Raw genomic sequence first — 17,570 nt, 5'->3', positions numbered from 1 at the left:
TCAGCCAGCAGTGGTAGGTATGAGAAAAAAAGGTTAAGTAGATGCAGTTTCTGGGGGAACTGGCCAGTGGTAGAAATATGTCATATTGGCAGATTAGCTGCTCAAATATTTTGAATGAGATGTTAAGACACAAGAAACCTACTTCCTCTCACTAATTCCAAAGTAAGGCAATTATCCCCTATGAAATAAAAACAATGACATCTGCTCTCCATACCTGATATGGTAGTTGGGAAAATTATATATGGTAATGTATGTAAAAGATTTTACACAATAACATACACTGAACACATGTAAAATGGGGTGGAATGTTTTTTTATAGAGAGAACAAAAGCACAAACAATAACTTGCCCACCACTTTGCCAAGGCAAGTCCAGGTGTGTGTTGGTGTGGGTGTGTATTTGTGTATGTGTGTTTAAGGGGAGGTGGGAAGTGGAGATTACTTGTGGGGAGTGAGAAGAGATATGAAAAGTACAAAATGTATTTAAACTTGCTATGTTATTATCCTTGTTGCAGGAGCCTTACATTTGGGCAATAAGACTTGTTGCTTCCTTATGAACCAGGGAATATAATCTCCAATTCCTCGAGAAATTTCAGAGGAAAAGGAAAAATTGGAAGCTCTTAAGCTTAAAATGTTGATATGCATTTTAACTAATTTCATACTTATAAAAACTCCTAGGCCAGTCATCCTGCTTGTCTCAACTAATTCTAGTGTATGAGAAGAATCTCTTACAGAGACAATACTGAGAATGTTTTGTTAGTGATTGTAGTTATAAAAGTCAGTTTTATACAGGAAATCTTTGGCTACAGACCTCTGCAAGGTAATTTCTCAATGAGCCCAGGAAGAAGTCATGAGTAAGTACTTAGGACAGTTTGGGGAGCTCAAATCTTGTGCCCAGATATGGGAATTCATTAAATTTGGAGGATATTGCTTACCATTTCTGGACACTGATTAAGGATATAGTGTCCAATATATTAAGATGCATGAAATTTGAAAACAGAAAGATTCTAGGGTTTTTCATCATAATGTAGAACTAATTTATAAAAGCAGAATTCAATGAAAAAGATACCTACCCTTAAGGCCATATGACCACTATTTAAAGGAAACTCTTAAAATATTTACACTACAATGAAATAAATGAAACTTCTTCAGAGTGTGGTACATGATATGATAAATAATAATAAAGTCTTCAAGTGCACTGAGCAATTCAATAACAAGGGCTAAGAAAGCTGGAGTATTTCAGAGGTTAAAATAATGGGCACAACCTTCAGGAAAAGAAAAACCCAGGATTGCATAAGAAGTGACTTTTCTATAAATGGAGGACCAGAGGTGAAGGAAATCTTGCAGGAGCACTAATGATTGAGGAACACAGTACTGCCTGTCTGAAATGAATACCAAGAGCAGTTATGTGACCCACCACAAACATAAAACAAAAAATTCACTCAGCAAAATGTTTTATGATTAATCATTTAATTGACAAATAAGTATAAGATGGTTAAAGGGCCTGAGGCAACATTAGCCTGGCAAGTTGTAGTTGTGCAAAACTTACTTTGTGCTGAGGTCTTAGAGTGATATTTTTCATCTGATTTGAACAGGGTAAAGGTACAGAAGCAGAGAGTCCACATGCTATAAAATATTATTGACCTCTCTCCATCTAAAATAAAAAAAAAATATTTTATTTCCCTTTTTCTTTTTGGTGAGATAGTTTGTGAAAATGAGACGTCTGTTGTTACTGAAATTATGGGCAAAAGATTGATTAACACCTAAACACAATGCATTTGTGGAAATTGTGCCAGGAAAACTGGAAGCAGCAATGGATTCTGGGAAAACTGAGGGAATTAAAGAAAATCAGAGAAAAACAAGAAGGAAGGGTGATGGTGCCTGTCCTTTCTCTGTTGGGCTTTTCTCCTTTAAAAGTGTTATTAATCTATGGTTGATAATTTCTCCTGCTGGATGAACTTGATTCCTTGCCTGTGGGCTTGCTGGAAATATGACAGATAACACTAATATTCACTAACTATTTTTCTTTTCATGTCTAGTTGCTGCTAGACATGCAAAAGCTAGAAAAATGTTCATGCGTTTCGTATTTTGATCAAGTTCAATCACTTTGTATTTCTTTGTTAGGTATTTGAAAGTTGAATTAATGTAGCGTCCACTTTACTTTCACTATCTCCTTTATATTTGGAGAATCTGAAATGATCCCAAGCTCCCAAATAAGTTATAAATAATTATATAATAGCAGTTATATAAATATCTTCTAATAAATGATCGGGGAGGCGACACCTCTGACTAGAGTCTAGGGTATAGGGACAGAAGGTTTTACAGCATTACAGACTTGAAACCTGGGTTTCTCAAACAACAGGGTCTAAGACAAAGCTTATATATTGTCAGTTTATTTAGAAATGTGATCACAAGGAGTGGGAGTGCAAAACAGGTGAAGTGAAACAGGGAAGGTAGAAAAGCCAATACAACTATTTTTTACCCAGTTTCACACTGCTGATGGACACTGGTGTCCAATCCTGCCTGGACCATCTGAGGAGCCTTATAAAAAATTTCAGAATTATCTTCCCCAGGGATGAAAGGAACATCCTCAGTGACTCATATGGGGTTCGTGGACTGCCCAACAGGTGTTAACTTCCCTGTACTTTCAGGTTGTGCATGCATGACAGCAGAGTTGGTTTCTGGGGGCGTATCCTGTGCCATGGAGTTAGGACAGCACTGTGGCAAGATGTTCTAGGTTCTAGACATGACCCAGGTTGACTAGCTGATTACACCTGCATGGAACTGGTTACAGTAACAATGGTGGAATAAGGGTGTGACCAAGGGGATTGTGAAGTGGTGCACAAGGATTATCCAATGTAACAATCTACATGACCTTGGCCCCACAGTAGGCTATGGACTATCTTTGAAATTAATAGGGCCTCACACCTTGAGCACATCCCACAGAATTATTATTTAAATTTTCTAACTTTAATAACAAAGTCATCTCTCATTATTAAGGTAATTCAATCTCCACAATTACAGGTAACTCAGATAACCTTAGAAAATATGCTTTTAAAAATATTTAAAAGAGCTCCTAGAAGGAAAAGAACTTCTATAGGTGTGCATAGTTCTCAATTCTTCTGAGTATTCTTTTTTACATAGATCTAAATATGAATGTTATTTATTTATTTGCAATCCATTTTACTGTTGTTCTTGTTAAAATTATATATGCATATTATATATATATATATATTATATGTAATATATGTATTTTTGGTAAAAGCAATCAAATGTGGTAAAATACACAATGGAATGTAAAAGTCTAGCTTCTACTTCTACATGATCCTAGTCTCTAGAAATAAACCCTTTAAACAGGTTTTATGTATACTCTCATAATTACCTCATATATTTAAAATATAAATATGTATATAGAAGCGTCTAGATAAAGTTCCTTTTTTCACAAATATGTCCATACCATTCACATTCTTAGACATTTATTTAGCTTTGACCTTCAACTTTGAGCAGGTTTTGTTTTAAATTTCCCTTTCCCTCTTTGTCATCCATTGTGAATTCCCTCTTTCTGCCCCTTGACATGGACAAGGGGTATTTTTTTCTTTGTTTTTCTTTGATTCATCCTGTCACGGACATTTCTACTCTGATCCTTGGGTAAGTAAATCTTCCCTGTCCACAATGAATTCTCTTCCACCACAAATGAGGCAAAAACAGACCCAAGTGAAGTGAACAATAAAGACAAATTAAGCTAGTAGTGCCCTTTGCCTTTGGAGCATCATGTCCCCATTTACTGTCTTCTAGTATTGAGAAAGACAATGTTTCCTCACCCACAGCAGGACCCTTTTCCTAAAGTGCTTCCTGCATTTGTCTTCCTTTGTGAACTCTACCCCATTTGAGTTCATGCTCCATTTTGATAGAAATAAAAGCACCACTGCACAGCCCTCTCCTGAGAGTCTTCCATGTTTGTACAAGAGAGCTGACTTCTTGGCAATATTCTCTTCTTTGTGTCCTGTTGTGTCAGATGCAGCTATGTGAGTTTACTTTCTTTAGTTTAATTTTTAAGTAATAGTTTACTTCTGCTTGTGCAATTTAAAACTTTCATATTTGAGATTGAAAATGTTATTCTCAAACATATCTATAATCAGTTTCAAATGGATTTTTAGATTTTTTTTCTACCTTTACTTAAAAAAACTCCTGCTTTAAAATCCCTTTCTTAAACTTTAATCACTGTCACTATTTTAGTAGACCAAAACACCTGATAACATGGCAGCATACAGATTTACAACTTCTCAGTTTTACTTTAGTCCATGTTAAAAAAGAAAAGATATTTATCTAGCTAAGTATCTCTGGTTGCATTTATCTTATAATTTTTGGAATACTGTATCATGTTCTTGGGTCTTGGAGTCTTACATGCCAACAACTGTATCAATACTCATTCAATACTCGATTTCAATACAACATTCAATACAACATTTCAATACTCGATTCTGTGGCAATGAAGTCTGCAGATAGACCTGTATATTTAAACCTAAATCTCAGAGAAGGATACTTTGAATATGTACAACCAACTGAAAGCCTATTGTCCAGGTGGTCATTACTTCAACTTTTACAGATATAGCTTTATTTTTCTTTGTTTCTTTATTTATTTGTTTAAGCTTATAAAACTCAATGTAGGGAAAGATATCCTGTTATCATTCTGGGGATTATTAAAAGATCTCAGAATTTATATGTTATAATTTTAAAGAAGAAGCTACAAATTTCATTCTTTGTAAAATATGAACAAGGACAGAGGACAGAAATTGAGTATTTAAATATTAATTCAAATAGTTAATAAACAAGTATCTCTGTTTATTCAAATAGTTAATAAACAAGAATGGGAAGTATAGTCAAATAGGTCATGTAATGGAAGGAAACTCCATCAGAGTTTAGTAGATTTTGATATGAACCGTGGGCTGTTGATATCAGTCACAAGGTAGCAGAACTATCTCAGAAGTGGTCTGATTTCAGGGATGTTCCACTTGGAATTCCTGAACTAAATATGTAGAGTTTGATCAGAGAAAATTTAAGCAATGGTTGACAGGTGAAAAATAAAAACAGTTTTAATTTGTGTCATCTCCTCCCATCCCATTTTATTTGAATGGTTTGTTATTTGCTTAAATATAATATAAAGACAAAACAAATTAATTTTACATTTAGATGTTCTAGAATGGTTATTTATTTTTAAATAACACAAAACATCCTGAAAGTCTTGCCTACTTTACTATAACCAGACTGTTGTTTAGATAATCTGGAATCCTGATAACTAGGATTGGAGCATTGATATCTGGATGGATGCCACAGCTTGGGGACCACTATAAATCTGGTGGTAGAGGATTCTAATTTTTAGCTAATTACTAAGTGACCTTAAGAAAATGCATCCTTAAGATAAGTTAGGTGTCTTTACATGTCTTCTTTGGAAAAAGATATATAGTGAAAATTAAACAAGAAATAACTTCTGTGGGCAAAATTGAATTATAATTTACAAGTTATACAAATGAGAACACATTATACAGTTTTAATTTATTTATTTAATAATATTTCTTAACAACTGTTCCATATTAGCACAAATAAACCTATTTTATTCTTTTTCACGACTCCTTATCATTCCTCTGTATATTTGTCAAGTTTGTTTCAGCAGTCTCTTATTGATGGCTTTTGTTATTTAAAAAGGTCATATGAGCCTTTTGTTATAGTGATCTTTTTTTCAGCATAGGGCAAGTGTTACTGAAGTCTAAATATGTAGATATGGAATTATTGGACTAAAGGGTTTATTTACTTTTTACTTTCTTATTGTAGCTCTTTTTGCCTGATCATCAAAATATACTATTGGAATGTAAACATTAAAATACATAATATAAAATTCCACTCAGCTAATGAGAAGTAATAGTTGACATTATATTAGTTTCTTATGCTGCTGTAATAGATTACCACAAACTAGGTAGCTTAAAAGAACTATTTTTTTTCTCTTACAGTCTGGAGGTTAGAAGTCCAAAGTCAAGTTGTCAGCAGGGCCGTGCTCCGTCTGAAGGTTCTAGGGGAGAGACTTTCTTTGCTTCTCTCCCAGCTTCTGATGGTTACTGGCATTCTTGGTATTCCTTAACTTGAAGACACATCACTCCAACCTCTGCCTCTATCACTACATGGCATTTTCCTTGTGTGTCCCTTCACATCATCTTCCCTGTGCCTATAGGTGTCCAAATTTCCTTTTTATAAAGATCCCAGGCCCTGGATTAGGTCCCACCCTAATCCAGTAAAACCTTATATTAACTCAATTACATCTGTAAAGACTCTATTTCCAAATAAGATCACATTCGGAAGTCTGGACATGAATCCACCTAATCAGACCTATTTCTCATGTAAATAAATTCTACAAGTATTGCTACAAAATGCAATCATGTTTATAATACTATTTTGTGATTTATTGTAATATTATTGACAGCAACCCATGATACTAAATATAGATTTATCCCACTTTTTTTTAACTGTTTCATAGTATGTTTTAACCAATCCTGTATTGGTAGATATTTGGATTGATTCCAATATTCATTTTTATGAAAAAATTATGGGGCCTTAGAGCAGAGATTGGAAAACTATGGCCCATGGGCTAAATTTGGCTGCTGCATGTTTTTGTAAATAAAGTTTTATTGAAACACACCCAGACCTATTTATTTATGTATCATCTATGGCTGCTTTTGCACTGCAGTGGTAGTGTTGATTAGTTGTGTGGGACCATTTTACCCACAAAGCGAAAAATGTTTACTATCTGAAACTTTACAGAAAAAGTTTTCTGACCCCTGCCTCAGAGAAAACCAAGAGTCAAAGAAACAGTATGAGAGTTGGGAAATTGTTACTCAGAATTTCATTTTTTCTTGCCATCCAAATTCTATTCAGTGTCCTATAATGACCATATGAATGTGTCTCACAAACGTCCTACAATATCATGTTTCCCCCAAAATAAGACCTACCCAGACAATCAGCTGTAATGTGTCTTTTGGAGCAAAAATTAATATACAACCTGGTATTATATTATATTTATTACATATTATGTTATATTATATTATATTATATAGACCTGGTCTTATAGTAAAATAAGACCGGGTCTTATATTAATTTTTGCTCCAAAAGACACATTAGTGCTGATTGTCCAGCTAGGTTCTATTTTCGGGGAAAAATGGTAAGGAGCCAATTGACTGAAGGAACTAACGCGTGCAATTTGAAATCCATCATTGCATTTACACCAACGTGATGTCTCCCATTGGATTCTATGCACCAAAGACTGAGTGTGACAAAGATGCTAAGGAAGACTTATTCCTGGGGACAAGGAACATTTTGGTAGGGTCCTTGTTAGATGACTTTGTCATTATATGGCAACCTAAGATAGTTCCAGTCAGCCTTTTCTCTCTCTCCTTAACTTGGGGTTATATTTATATTGTGGTCTGACTATTCCCCCAATATATACTGATTCTCCTCTTTCTTTTCTTTCACACAGATATTTCCTCGAATAACATTCTTACATATAAAATCATTGGCATATGATTTGCTGAGGACTCAGAGTAATACAAGTGATACTGACAGTGATACAACTGGTAAGATAGGAAATTGAGTTAGGGTTACTTTCTGTCTGGTAGGAAGAGAATGCTCTTCTGATTGGTAGGTGGGACAGGATAGTACCTGGAAAGAGGTGGTGGTTCAATTGCTAAAGATTTTACCAGAGGTGGGAAATTTTGTGCCAAATGCAATTATGTAGGCATTTGAAAAAGGTAGGAGAAACAGTGCCTCTAAAGATAGGAATTTACTGGTTATTGTGAATTTGTTTTGATGCCCTACAGCAGGATGACAAACAGAGAGCCATTAACAAGCATTTAGTAGCTAAAAGGGAGAACCAGAGAGCCTCAGTGGTGATAGTATATAAAGAAGTCTTCATCACTTAATAGTGGAAGGGCAAACACAATTGAATCGCAGGCTGGAGAACTACTTGTGAGAGTCTCAGGGTTCCAGGGATGTTTTAACATTCAGCTAAGGCAGGTCTGTTATGTGCAGATGGGGGCCCTGGTAGAGAAAACATGGAATCTTTAAAACTGGATGTTCCTGAATAAGATGACTCACTAATCTCCTTGGGACCTTCTAGACATGCAGAGGTCCCTGCAAAAGTCCAGGACTACTTCTGTGCTAGAAGAGGCTGCAGAAGCTTCTGCCCCAAATAATAGCAGGTACCCCCTCATGACACACCTCCTCCTCTCCTGAACGCCAGGCTGATACATAGGACTAAATCAGTGCCTATGTTATACAGCAGGATACATTCTAGAACTTATACAAGATGAAAAAGATCATAACCCTAAACAACTAAAAGACCTTGCTGGCATGTATTGGTGGGAGCCAGGGACACTCTCTGGAATTCACTTTTGTGGGTGCTTGATCAAAGGTGTTGGAATATAAGGCTAGATGAGCAAGAATTAATTTACTTTCTCAGGAATAGGATTTAATTCATGGCTCTATTGTGCAAACCACATGAGAATGTAAATGTCAGTGGAGACTGGGTGATACATTCTTTCAAAGCCAACTCCTGGGGGGCACAACAGATGTCTCAGAAAAGTAGAGATTGGATGGGGGTGGGGTGGGGCATTAAAAACAGAATAACTAGAAAAGGAAAATATTTTCAGTTCTCCAAATAGTGATAACTGTTTATGTTACAACCTAGATACATCTTTAATTAATGATCAGTACCAGGAATGAGGTAGGCACACAAGAGTTGCCATGCTTTTATGATTAAATCCATTCTTATTGAATGTTCCACTTAGTTGTGCTGTACAACTTACTTTTTCATGGTTGTCTTTAGAGAGCCAACATGGGCATAATGGAGTAGGAAGATGGTTTATGACCAGAAAGATTATGATTTGAAATTAGGCCTAAGTACTTACTACCTGTGTGACTATGGGAAAACTATAAAGAAAGCGAGCTTCTATAACTTTATGTGCAAAATGGATATTATTACATAACTTGAGTTAACATTGAAATGATTCCATGGCCCATATGTAAAGATACCTAGAAAAACTAACACAGAGGCATCTCAATAGATGGTATTTCTTCTGGACTTAATAGACTACGAGGAGCATAAGACAGGACTCTTCCATTCACTCCTCTTCTAGGACACAGATACTCCAACCTTAGTTATTGCCCTGAATGTTTCTTATGGTTTTTATTATCCAATATCCTCATCTGCTTATCCAAGTTTTGAATGCTCTGTCTTCTCCATCATTGAGATTATATTTTGATAACAGTAGCATATTCAGTACTTTGTATTCTCAGTTTCTCTCTAAACTCCGACATGCTCACCTTGATGGTGGCTGAAAGTCAGTGTTAGGCATAAATTCTCTCCCAGTGCTCTCACTTGCAATGGGAAATCTGGCTTATGAAGTACAAAAAGGCACAGAGAAGCCGCCATAGCTTAATTATCTGACTCTATCAGTTTTCCTTCCCCCAGGTCAACATTCCCCAAACACACCCTCCATAAAAACATTTTCATAGTTAAGAATGAAGTAGGACACTATTTTACTAAGAGGGATTAACAGCACAACAGGCTGAAGAAAGTGGTTTCTTTCTTCTCTAATATGGATAATATGATTTACGTTTCTATTTTGTAGGCAGCTTCCTACTCTAAAGCCTAGGCAGAACTAAGTGAAACTCAAGGGAAAGGAGTATTTCGTAAGGAGTCTGTCGCAAGTGCCTGGAAGGGCAGTCGCCACATTTCAGTCTCTTCTTGAAAGTCAAGGGGACATTAACCCCTTGTCAGGGCTCTACGTCCCTACGTGGTATTCGTGACACGAATGGGGAACAAAGTCCTGACACACAGGTTCAGATAGAGTAACACAGCTTTATTTGGGAGCCAATGTCCCTCCAGAGGCCAGTGCTCTGGCAAGCACAGAAGGTGATACAGAATAGAATAGAATTTAATAATGAACCAAGTCCCAGAGTCAATCGAGGTGGAGAAGATCCCTGGTCTGGGAGAGATGACTGGGCCCACGGCGAGTCTGAGGCCAGCTGGTCTTGCAAGGAAGAACTTCGGAGAGTCCTGGAGTATTGCAGCTTGTACCTTGCAGGGGACTCTGTTGTTTCGCCCAGACGAACGTCCCAGAGGATCGTTCCCAAGTGTCTCGCTCAGCGCCTCGCAGAGGGTCTTATAGCCAAGCGCCCAGTTGGCATGGCTCTGGAGTACTGCTTTTATCCTCTTTTCCTTGGACTTGTTTACTCTTAGGTGAGAACCAGAAGTTTTTTGCCAGGAGTTGTTTACCTCTTAGGTGAGTTGTTTTGGTGAATGTGTTTATCACTCAATTTTGTTATGCTCAGTTTCACACAAAAACATGTTTTTTGCTTCACTTTTATCAGTCTCACACATGTGCAGCCATAGTCCTGTCCCAACTAGTAAACAACTTGTTTTGCAAACCTTAACCCACATATATAATATATTTTATATGCTCTATACAAGAGGCTCTCTGCTCTAGGTCACATGAATTAAAGATGTTCTTAAGGTTTATAGATTGTTTAGCTCACCAGAGTAGAAAAGAGGCCCGGATTAGCTAAAAGTCCTGGCTAGGGATAAAGCATACATACACCGCTCCTACCTTCAGTGTCATTATCCGTTTAAGAATTCAGGCACAGTGATAGAGATTTAAGGAAGATTTAGACATTTAGGATTCCTTTTCCTGACTTTGAAGTCAATAATCATGATTGTTTAAGTTGTGCTACAACTGTGATTATCCTATTTTTCAATAATTCTTACACTCCATGGTTTTATTTTGTTTACTTTTTATTAGAAACGGGGTCATTTTTGCCTAACTAGCCAATCTTGTATTTGCCTTATTACATTGCACAGTCGATCCTATGCTAACTATGTATTAAAATGATTAGATACAAATTTCATTTACCACAATGATTCAAACATTTCAACATGGTAATACTTCATCATATAACATAGTCTTTCGGCATGATCTCAGTCAGCCTGGAGTCTCACTTCAGGAAGAGCGAGCTTCCTGCTAACATATCCTTTTTTTAAGATGGAGTTTCTGGTCATGAGAATCTCTTGAGTTAGTCATCTGGACATGTGTCTTTCCTTGCAATGAAACTTTCTGTAATATATATCTCAACAGTCCCTGAGTCCTGAGTCTATATATGTCATCTTCAAGTTCCTTCCTTTTTGTCACATGCATCCACATCAACACAATCATGTGATTGGTACTGTGAGCATGCTGCATTGTCATCACATTTTAAAAAAACTGATGAAAAAATCAATTTCCTAAAGAGTTATTACATGTTAAAGTGGTATCCAAAGAAATGAGTAGGTCAGATTCCTTTTAGCAATAAGATACTACTTAGAAATAGACACAGACACTTAGAGCAACAGACAATTAGAGAACTGAAGCAAATATAAACTTTCCATCAACACAAGGAAAAATGAACTTGGATCATTTAGAGAAAAATTTTGTATTTGCTTGATGAACATGAATACAGATATGAAAGTCATCAGAGACCCATATTATAAGAGTGCTCCTATTAAAAGAAAGAGCTATCTTAGGTTCTCCCTTCTTCAGTTCGTAGCTCAATGAAAGCACAAACATATTGGTTCTTCATATAAGCCGACACACACACACACACACACACACACACACACACACACACACACACACACACTTCGTGGTCTATTCTTTCCATAGCTCATTTGGAGATATAACTGGGTCTTGGATGGTTGGGCAAAGGCATTTTCGTTGTCCTTACTTTTCATTTACTCCCAGGTTTACTGTGTGGACCAACAGCCTATGCAGGTCCTCTGGACAGGCATTTGGCCACCTTGCCTTGTATTTCTTTCATCTTTATACCATAGATGATGGGGTTGAGCATTGAGGGTAGAAGAAGGTAGAGATTAGCAAGGAGAATGTGGGCTTGTGGTGGGATACTGACACCAAAGCGGTGGGTGAGAGAGGAAAAGAGTGCAGGCACATAAGTGACAAGGATGACAAAGAGGTGAGCTGAGCAGGTGTTGAGAGCTTTGCAGGTGGCATCTTGAGAGTTAAGGCGTACCACAGCTTGCAGGATGAAACCATAAGAGAAGCCAATAAGCAGCAAATCAAGTCCCACCACAAGCAGAATCACAAAGAGCCCATAGATAAGGTTAGGTCTGGTGTGGTCACATGCCATTTTCACCACAGCCATGTGGTCACAGTAGGTATGAGGAATGACCATGTGGCAGAAAGTCAACCTTTGAAGTAGAAGAGGCATGGGCAGGATAAGAATCACACCCTTGGCGAGAGCCATCAGTCCCAGGCGTCCAACAAAGGAATGGCTCAGAATTGTGTTGTAGTGTAATGGCTTACACACAGCCACGAAGCGGTCAAAGGCCATTATCACAAGTATGGCTGACCGTACCACAGATGCTCCATGGATGAAAAACATCTGGATGAAACAAGCGTTGGAAGCTATGTCCCGATCGTTGAACCAGAAGATGCAGAGGAGCTTGGGCAACAGAGCCAGAGTGGATATGAGGTCAGCCACCATCAGCAGGGCCAGGAGCAGGTACACTGGTGTGTGAAGTGTGCGTTCTATGGCCACCAGGAAGAGGATAGCACCATTACCAATGAGGATAACCAAAAACATAGAGAAGAAAGGAAGAGACAGCCACAAGTGCTGTGACTCTAAGCCAGGTATGCCCATCAAAGTAAAGGTCAGGAAGCTGGAATGGTTGAAGATTAGCATAGCAGAAACTGTTGGTGGTTGTTAAAGAAAATTTAGACACCTGCCAATGAGACATGGGTAGTGGGTTTTTTGTATCAGATTGGCTTTTAATGATTTGAGTGGGACCCAGAGAAAGATGGAAGAATACCTCTTTGGGACCATGAAGTTTGCAACCTAGCTTTAGGTTTATCTTGAAGCACCTATATTATTTTCACAAATATTTTTTAAATGAGATTCAGATTTGTTTTCTGTATAAGGGATGTTTATCCTCCCCCCTCCCAGTTCAACAATTCTATACTTAATTTCCCCCCGCCCCGGAGTTCTGAATATGAGGGGTGAAAATGTTTTTATCCTTGATTAAAGGATGTAAGAACCTGATAGAAAAACCAGGACTTTCTCACTGAGAAGGTCCACCTAGATAGAGAGGATATACGCTTCTTCACCCCTTGTTGCAGGAGTGCTGAACTTTTAGGGAAAATCTTTGAATTTCTTCACTTTTATGTGTTGTCTCTCTTTCAGGGATCCATTATATAGTCATGATCCTGTTTTTCCCCCTGTGACTTTCTATGTTTTAGACAAAGTATAAGAGATCTATGAGGTCAGACAATTAAGTTCACAAACTCATCCTAGAAAAAGCGCTACATACCTCATTGCTGAATATCACTATTTATGCACTTTGAGGTTTTTTTTTTTACATGACAGATGGACCTTTCTCTCACTAGAACTGGCCCTCATGTGTAGACTGAATTCCATTTAGTTGTGAGGTGTTTACCTCAATTTAGTCCACTGGGCTCCCCAAAAGTACTGATGTATTCTTCAGTTTTTATCATGAATTAAGCAGAATTCCCGTCTCCAGTAATATATTTACTATTACAATCTTTTCCTGTTCATTGCCGTCTTATCTCCTCACGGGGATAGAAAACATGTTCCATCACTACAATCACTTTCTTACGTTTATATTCTACCTTCTTGTTTCTCTTTCCCTTAACTGTACTAATATAGTAAAGGACTAATTCTTGTTAAACCCAAATCTATCTACTTTACATCTATACAAGAGCAGCTAAAAATGACTTCCAAAAGAATACACAACACGATCATTGATTCTAGTTTTACCACAGTCCTTAGGTGAGTTTCCAGATTAAGAACAATCTCTTTCTTCTTAATCTCCCAACAGGCCCATCTCCCTCCTCAAATTCAGAAGGTGATCTTTCTATCTTTTCCATTAAAGAAAACCAAAACCAAAAAACAAAAAAAACAGATGAAACCAGAAGATACTTTCCTCATTTCCCCACCACGAAAATAACACCTCCCATAATGTTCCCCATTTATTGTGCTTTTCTATTAGAAAGGATGGCCTGTGTCATTTCAATTTAAAGTTTACTTATCTACTTCTGAACTGAATTGCATTTCCTTTCCCTCACATAAAAACTTGTTCCTGTAATTATACCACTCTCTCTCCTAACTGCCTTTCCCTTTTTTAGTGAGACTTCCCACTATTCTCATTTACACCACCACCATTCTAGCCAAGGCGCCTTCGGTTTTCACTTGGACTACTGAAATAACCTCTTCACTGGTCTTTCTGCTTGTCTTTTGCCTACACACTGCTTATTGTCCATAGAGTGACCCTATTATCTTAAAAAAATATAGTACGATATTACAATTCTTCATAACTTTCTATTATGTAAGGAATAAAATCAAAAGTCTTCCATGATGCACAAGGCACCTTGATGTACTCTGATCATAAATACTCACGATACACAAAGTATCATCTAGCTTTAGCTCACCTCTTTAACTTCATCTTCTGCCACGCTCCCCTGCTTGCTCACTTCTTTCTTGGCCATTTTGCTTTTCTTTCGGCATGATAAAAGTTTGTTTCTGCCTCAGGGTATTTATTCTTACTGTTCCATCTCCCCATACACTTTCATATCACTCACTCCCTACTTTTATGGGGTCTGTGAAAATGTGATTGCTTTTTAAGCTTCTATTTTTATCACACTAAACCATATATCATTTTCTGAAACAGTCGCCCCTCCTCTCCCCCCATTGACATCTTGATGCTTCATAGAGTGAAAAAGTGGTTCACAATCTTGGCTGCATATTAGAAACATCTGAGAAGTTTAAAATCTTTTGGTACTTAGAAAACTTAAGTATATTTAAGGAATACTGAGAAATTCAGTGTGACGTTGCTGTCAGGTATAAGGAGTTCTGGAGACAAAGTCAGAAGTGGACCCATGACTGACAGGAACTTTTGCTTAAAATGCTTTCCACATTCCATTCTTCTCTTCTTGACAAATTAAGAATTATTCTTAAAACTCAATTTTACCCCTATTTCTCTGCTCATGCCCATATCATGGCTCTGCCCATATCTGTGCTCTATTGTATAATACTTAAGCTACGTTTCCTTTCTTTATGCATTTATCTCATTTAGCATTTATTAAGTACTCACTATGAGTGAGGATTTGTAAATCAACTCCACTTTTTCATATCTGACAATGTTTCTGCATTATTTGTAAACCATCTGATCCTTGAAATCTTTTACTCCCTCACCCCTATATCCTCTGTAAACTCGTTCAAATTTCAGAAGTCAGGCAATACTTTTAGGTATCTGGGGTAGAGTTTGCTGGGGGCTATCAAATAAATGCCAGTTAAGTAGAATCAGTGGGGGCTACAGATAGATGGCACTTAGAAAGAACAATCTGATTGAAAGAAGGGGAGGCATAGATAGTTTCAATGATTTATATCAAAACTTACCTAGAAATGTTCTACTATATTCTTCCTACCAGCCTCTTTTCTGCTGAGAGCCTTGTTATTCAGAAGTCACAGCTTGAATCTGCCTGTCTCATGTTTCATGTACTAGTTTTGTAGTTGCTGTTGAGCTGATCTTAGCCCTTGGGAAGGGACTCCCTGCCCACCCCAGCTTTCCTCCTGTGTTTTTACTTAGGACACAACATATAAGCTTTCTTCTTACAATGGACCATGGTTCTCACACTATGTGAGGGAAAATTTAAACTCTGTGATTTCATCATCCAAGAACTCTGGGCACAACCATGACTCTCTAGAGGTCAAGGAAAGAGGGAGGGTGAAAGAAACAGTTTGTTAAGGGATCCCACTGAACCTTTAATTGAAAGAGCAACATGACTTGAAAAGTAGCTCTCAGAGGAAAAGGGATAATTTTGACCTTTCTGTTTTTATGTAATGATGGTGTTATATGACTTCCCTATATTTGGTGGATGCCTATAGCTATGGCTTTAATAGAGACTTTCGAATAAGGTCATGCTTCAACGCTGCTCGTGAGAAAATTTAGGTACCTCTGTGTCATTATATGAGGAGCACAAAGGACTGAATCAACAAATGGTAATGTCCTATCAGATGAGAGTACATTCTTTAAATACACACAAATTTTGAAACAAACAAAGACAATTTTGCATCCAAATTCCTCCATAATGAATTTCTTTGTGTAACCACTGTTGAAAAGAATACAGTAGTTGTCCTCAAACTTTAGGACTTATTTAAAAACACAGATTGCCTAGTATTTCTGACTCAGCAGATCTGGGGTGGGACCTAATAAACTGCATGTCTAACAAGTCCTCAGTTGATGACAATGCTGTTCTGAGAATCCCACATTGAGAAGCACTGGCTTAGTATATAGCCAGTTGTGTTCTGAGCACCTACAAGTGGGGACTATTTATAAGTTATATTTAATAACTCATTCATTTTTAGTTGCAGCTGAACAGAGATGCTGATGCAAGCTCTAAAGATTCCACATTTAAAGGATGTAAGTTTGTGTAGTTGCTTTTCTTTCCACTTCTGTCAAAATACAAACAGCTTTTGGGTAATACCTTTACCCAATAAAGCCAGAGATTCCTAAGAAAATTCTAAATTTTGTAATTATTCACACTTTTTCTTTGATAAAAATACTAAGTAATATTTTTCTTCATTTTGAGATGGTAGCAGCAGTTTGTAATTTTTTGTGGAAATCTGGATGGTATCGAGAAAATTTTGCTCTATTGTGTTCACGTATGCTTTACTCTAGGGCAGTGGTTCTCTCCCTCTCAAACCCAAATTACCATTAAGTAATTCTTAATTATGAAATTACATGTATCATCTACTTTATAGATATAAAATCTATATAATGTCCTAATTGTAATAGAGAAGAAATAAAAAATAATTGGCAGTCTATGTGATAATTATATACATAATATATTTGTGATACATACATATATGTCACAAGTATATGTATAATATACACATGTGTCATGCAGGGTGTCATGCAGGGTCTCTGGTCCTGCTCCCCACATAAGAACGCAGGATATGGCGAGGCCAAAAAGGAACACCCACGGAGCCATAGATAGGGGAGTCATAACACTATAGTCTCCCTGGTGGCTGGGTTGGAGACACAGGAGGCTGGAGCCACATGATCCGCAACCCGCCGTCCACTTGTCTCTGCCAACCAACCTCACTTGCTAGCTGCAATCCGCCTCTCTGCAATCCGTAATCCACACTCCGCCATGCCACGCCACACCATATGCCACACCAGCATGCCACACCACTACACCACTACACTATTTTGCTAGCTTAGCCGTGGCAGTTATATCAGTGGCTAATGGCTAACCGGTAACAGCCAATGGCCAACTAGTCATAGCCGATGGCCATCTACTACCCGAGCCAGCACCTTTCTATGTGAGGCCGAGAGCCTGGAAACTGCTCTCTGGGGCTCTGTCCCCACAACATGTATGTATAATACATATATATAATGAAGATAAATAAAATGTCTTTCAATATGCAATGTTCAGGCCTTTCTTATCATTATAACAGA

The 17,570-nt window shown here is 37.5% G+C and overlaps 1 protein-coding gene across 1 annotated transcript; it reads right to left on the bottom strand.

Annotated features, from left to right (window-relative positions):
- Positions 1-11,839: 11,839 nt before the first annotated feature.
- Positions 11,840-12,775, bottom strand: LOC117029701 (putative olfactory receptor 52P1). Its single transcript, XM_033118906.1, has one exon. It carries the CDS (start codon positions 12,773-12,775, stop codon positions 11,840-11,842), a length of 936 nt encoding a protein of 311 aa, XP_032974797.1.
- Between the last annotated feature and the right edge of the window lie 4,795 nt (positions 12,776-17,570).

The sequence above is a fragment of the Rhinolophus ferrumequinum genome, chromosome 11 (assembly GCF_004115265.2).
Source record: "Rhinolophus ferrumequinum isolate MPI-CBG mRhiFer1 chromosome 11, mRhiFer1_v1.p, whole genome shotgun sequence".
Classification (NCBI taxonomy): domain Eukaryota; kingdom Metazoa; phylum Chordata; class Mammalia; order Chiroptera; family Rhinolophidae; genus Rhinolophus; species Rhinolophus ferrumequinum.
Note: the sequence above shows the minus strand (reverse complement) of the source record. Positions and strands in the feature narration are given on the sequence as shown.

Coding starts and splice junctions, on each gene's coding strand:
- LOC117029701 (XM_033118906.1), bottom strand. CDS start 12,775: ATGCTAATCTTCAACCATTCCAGCTTCCTGACCTTTACTTTGATGGGC.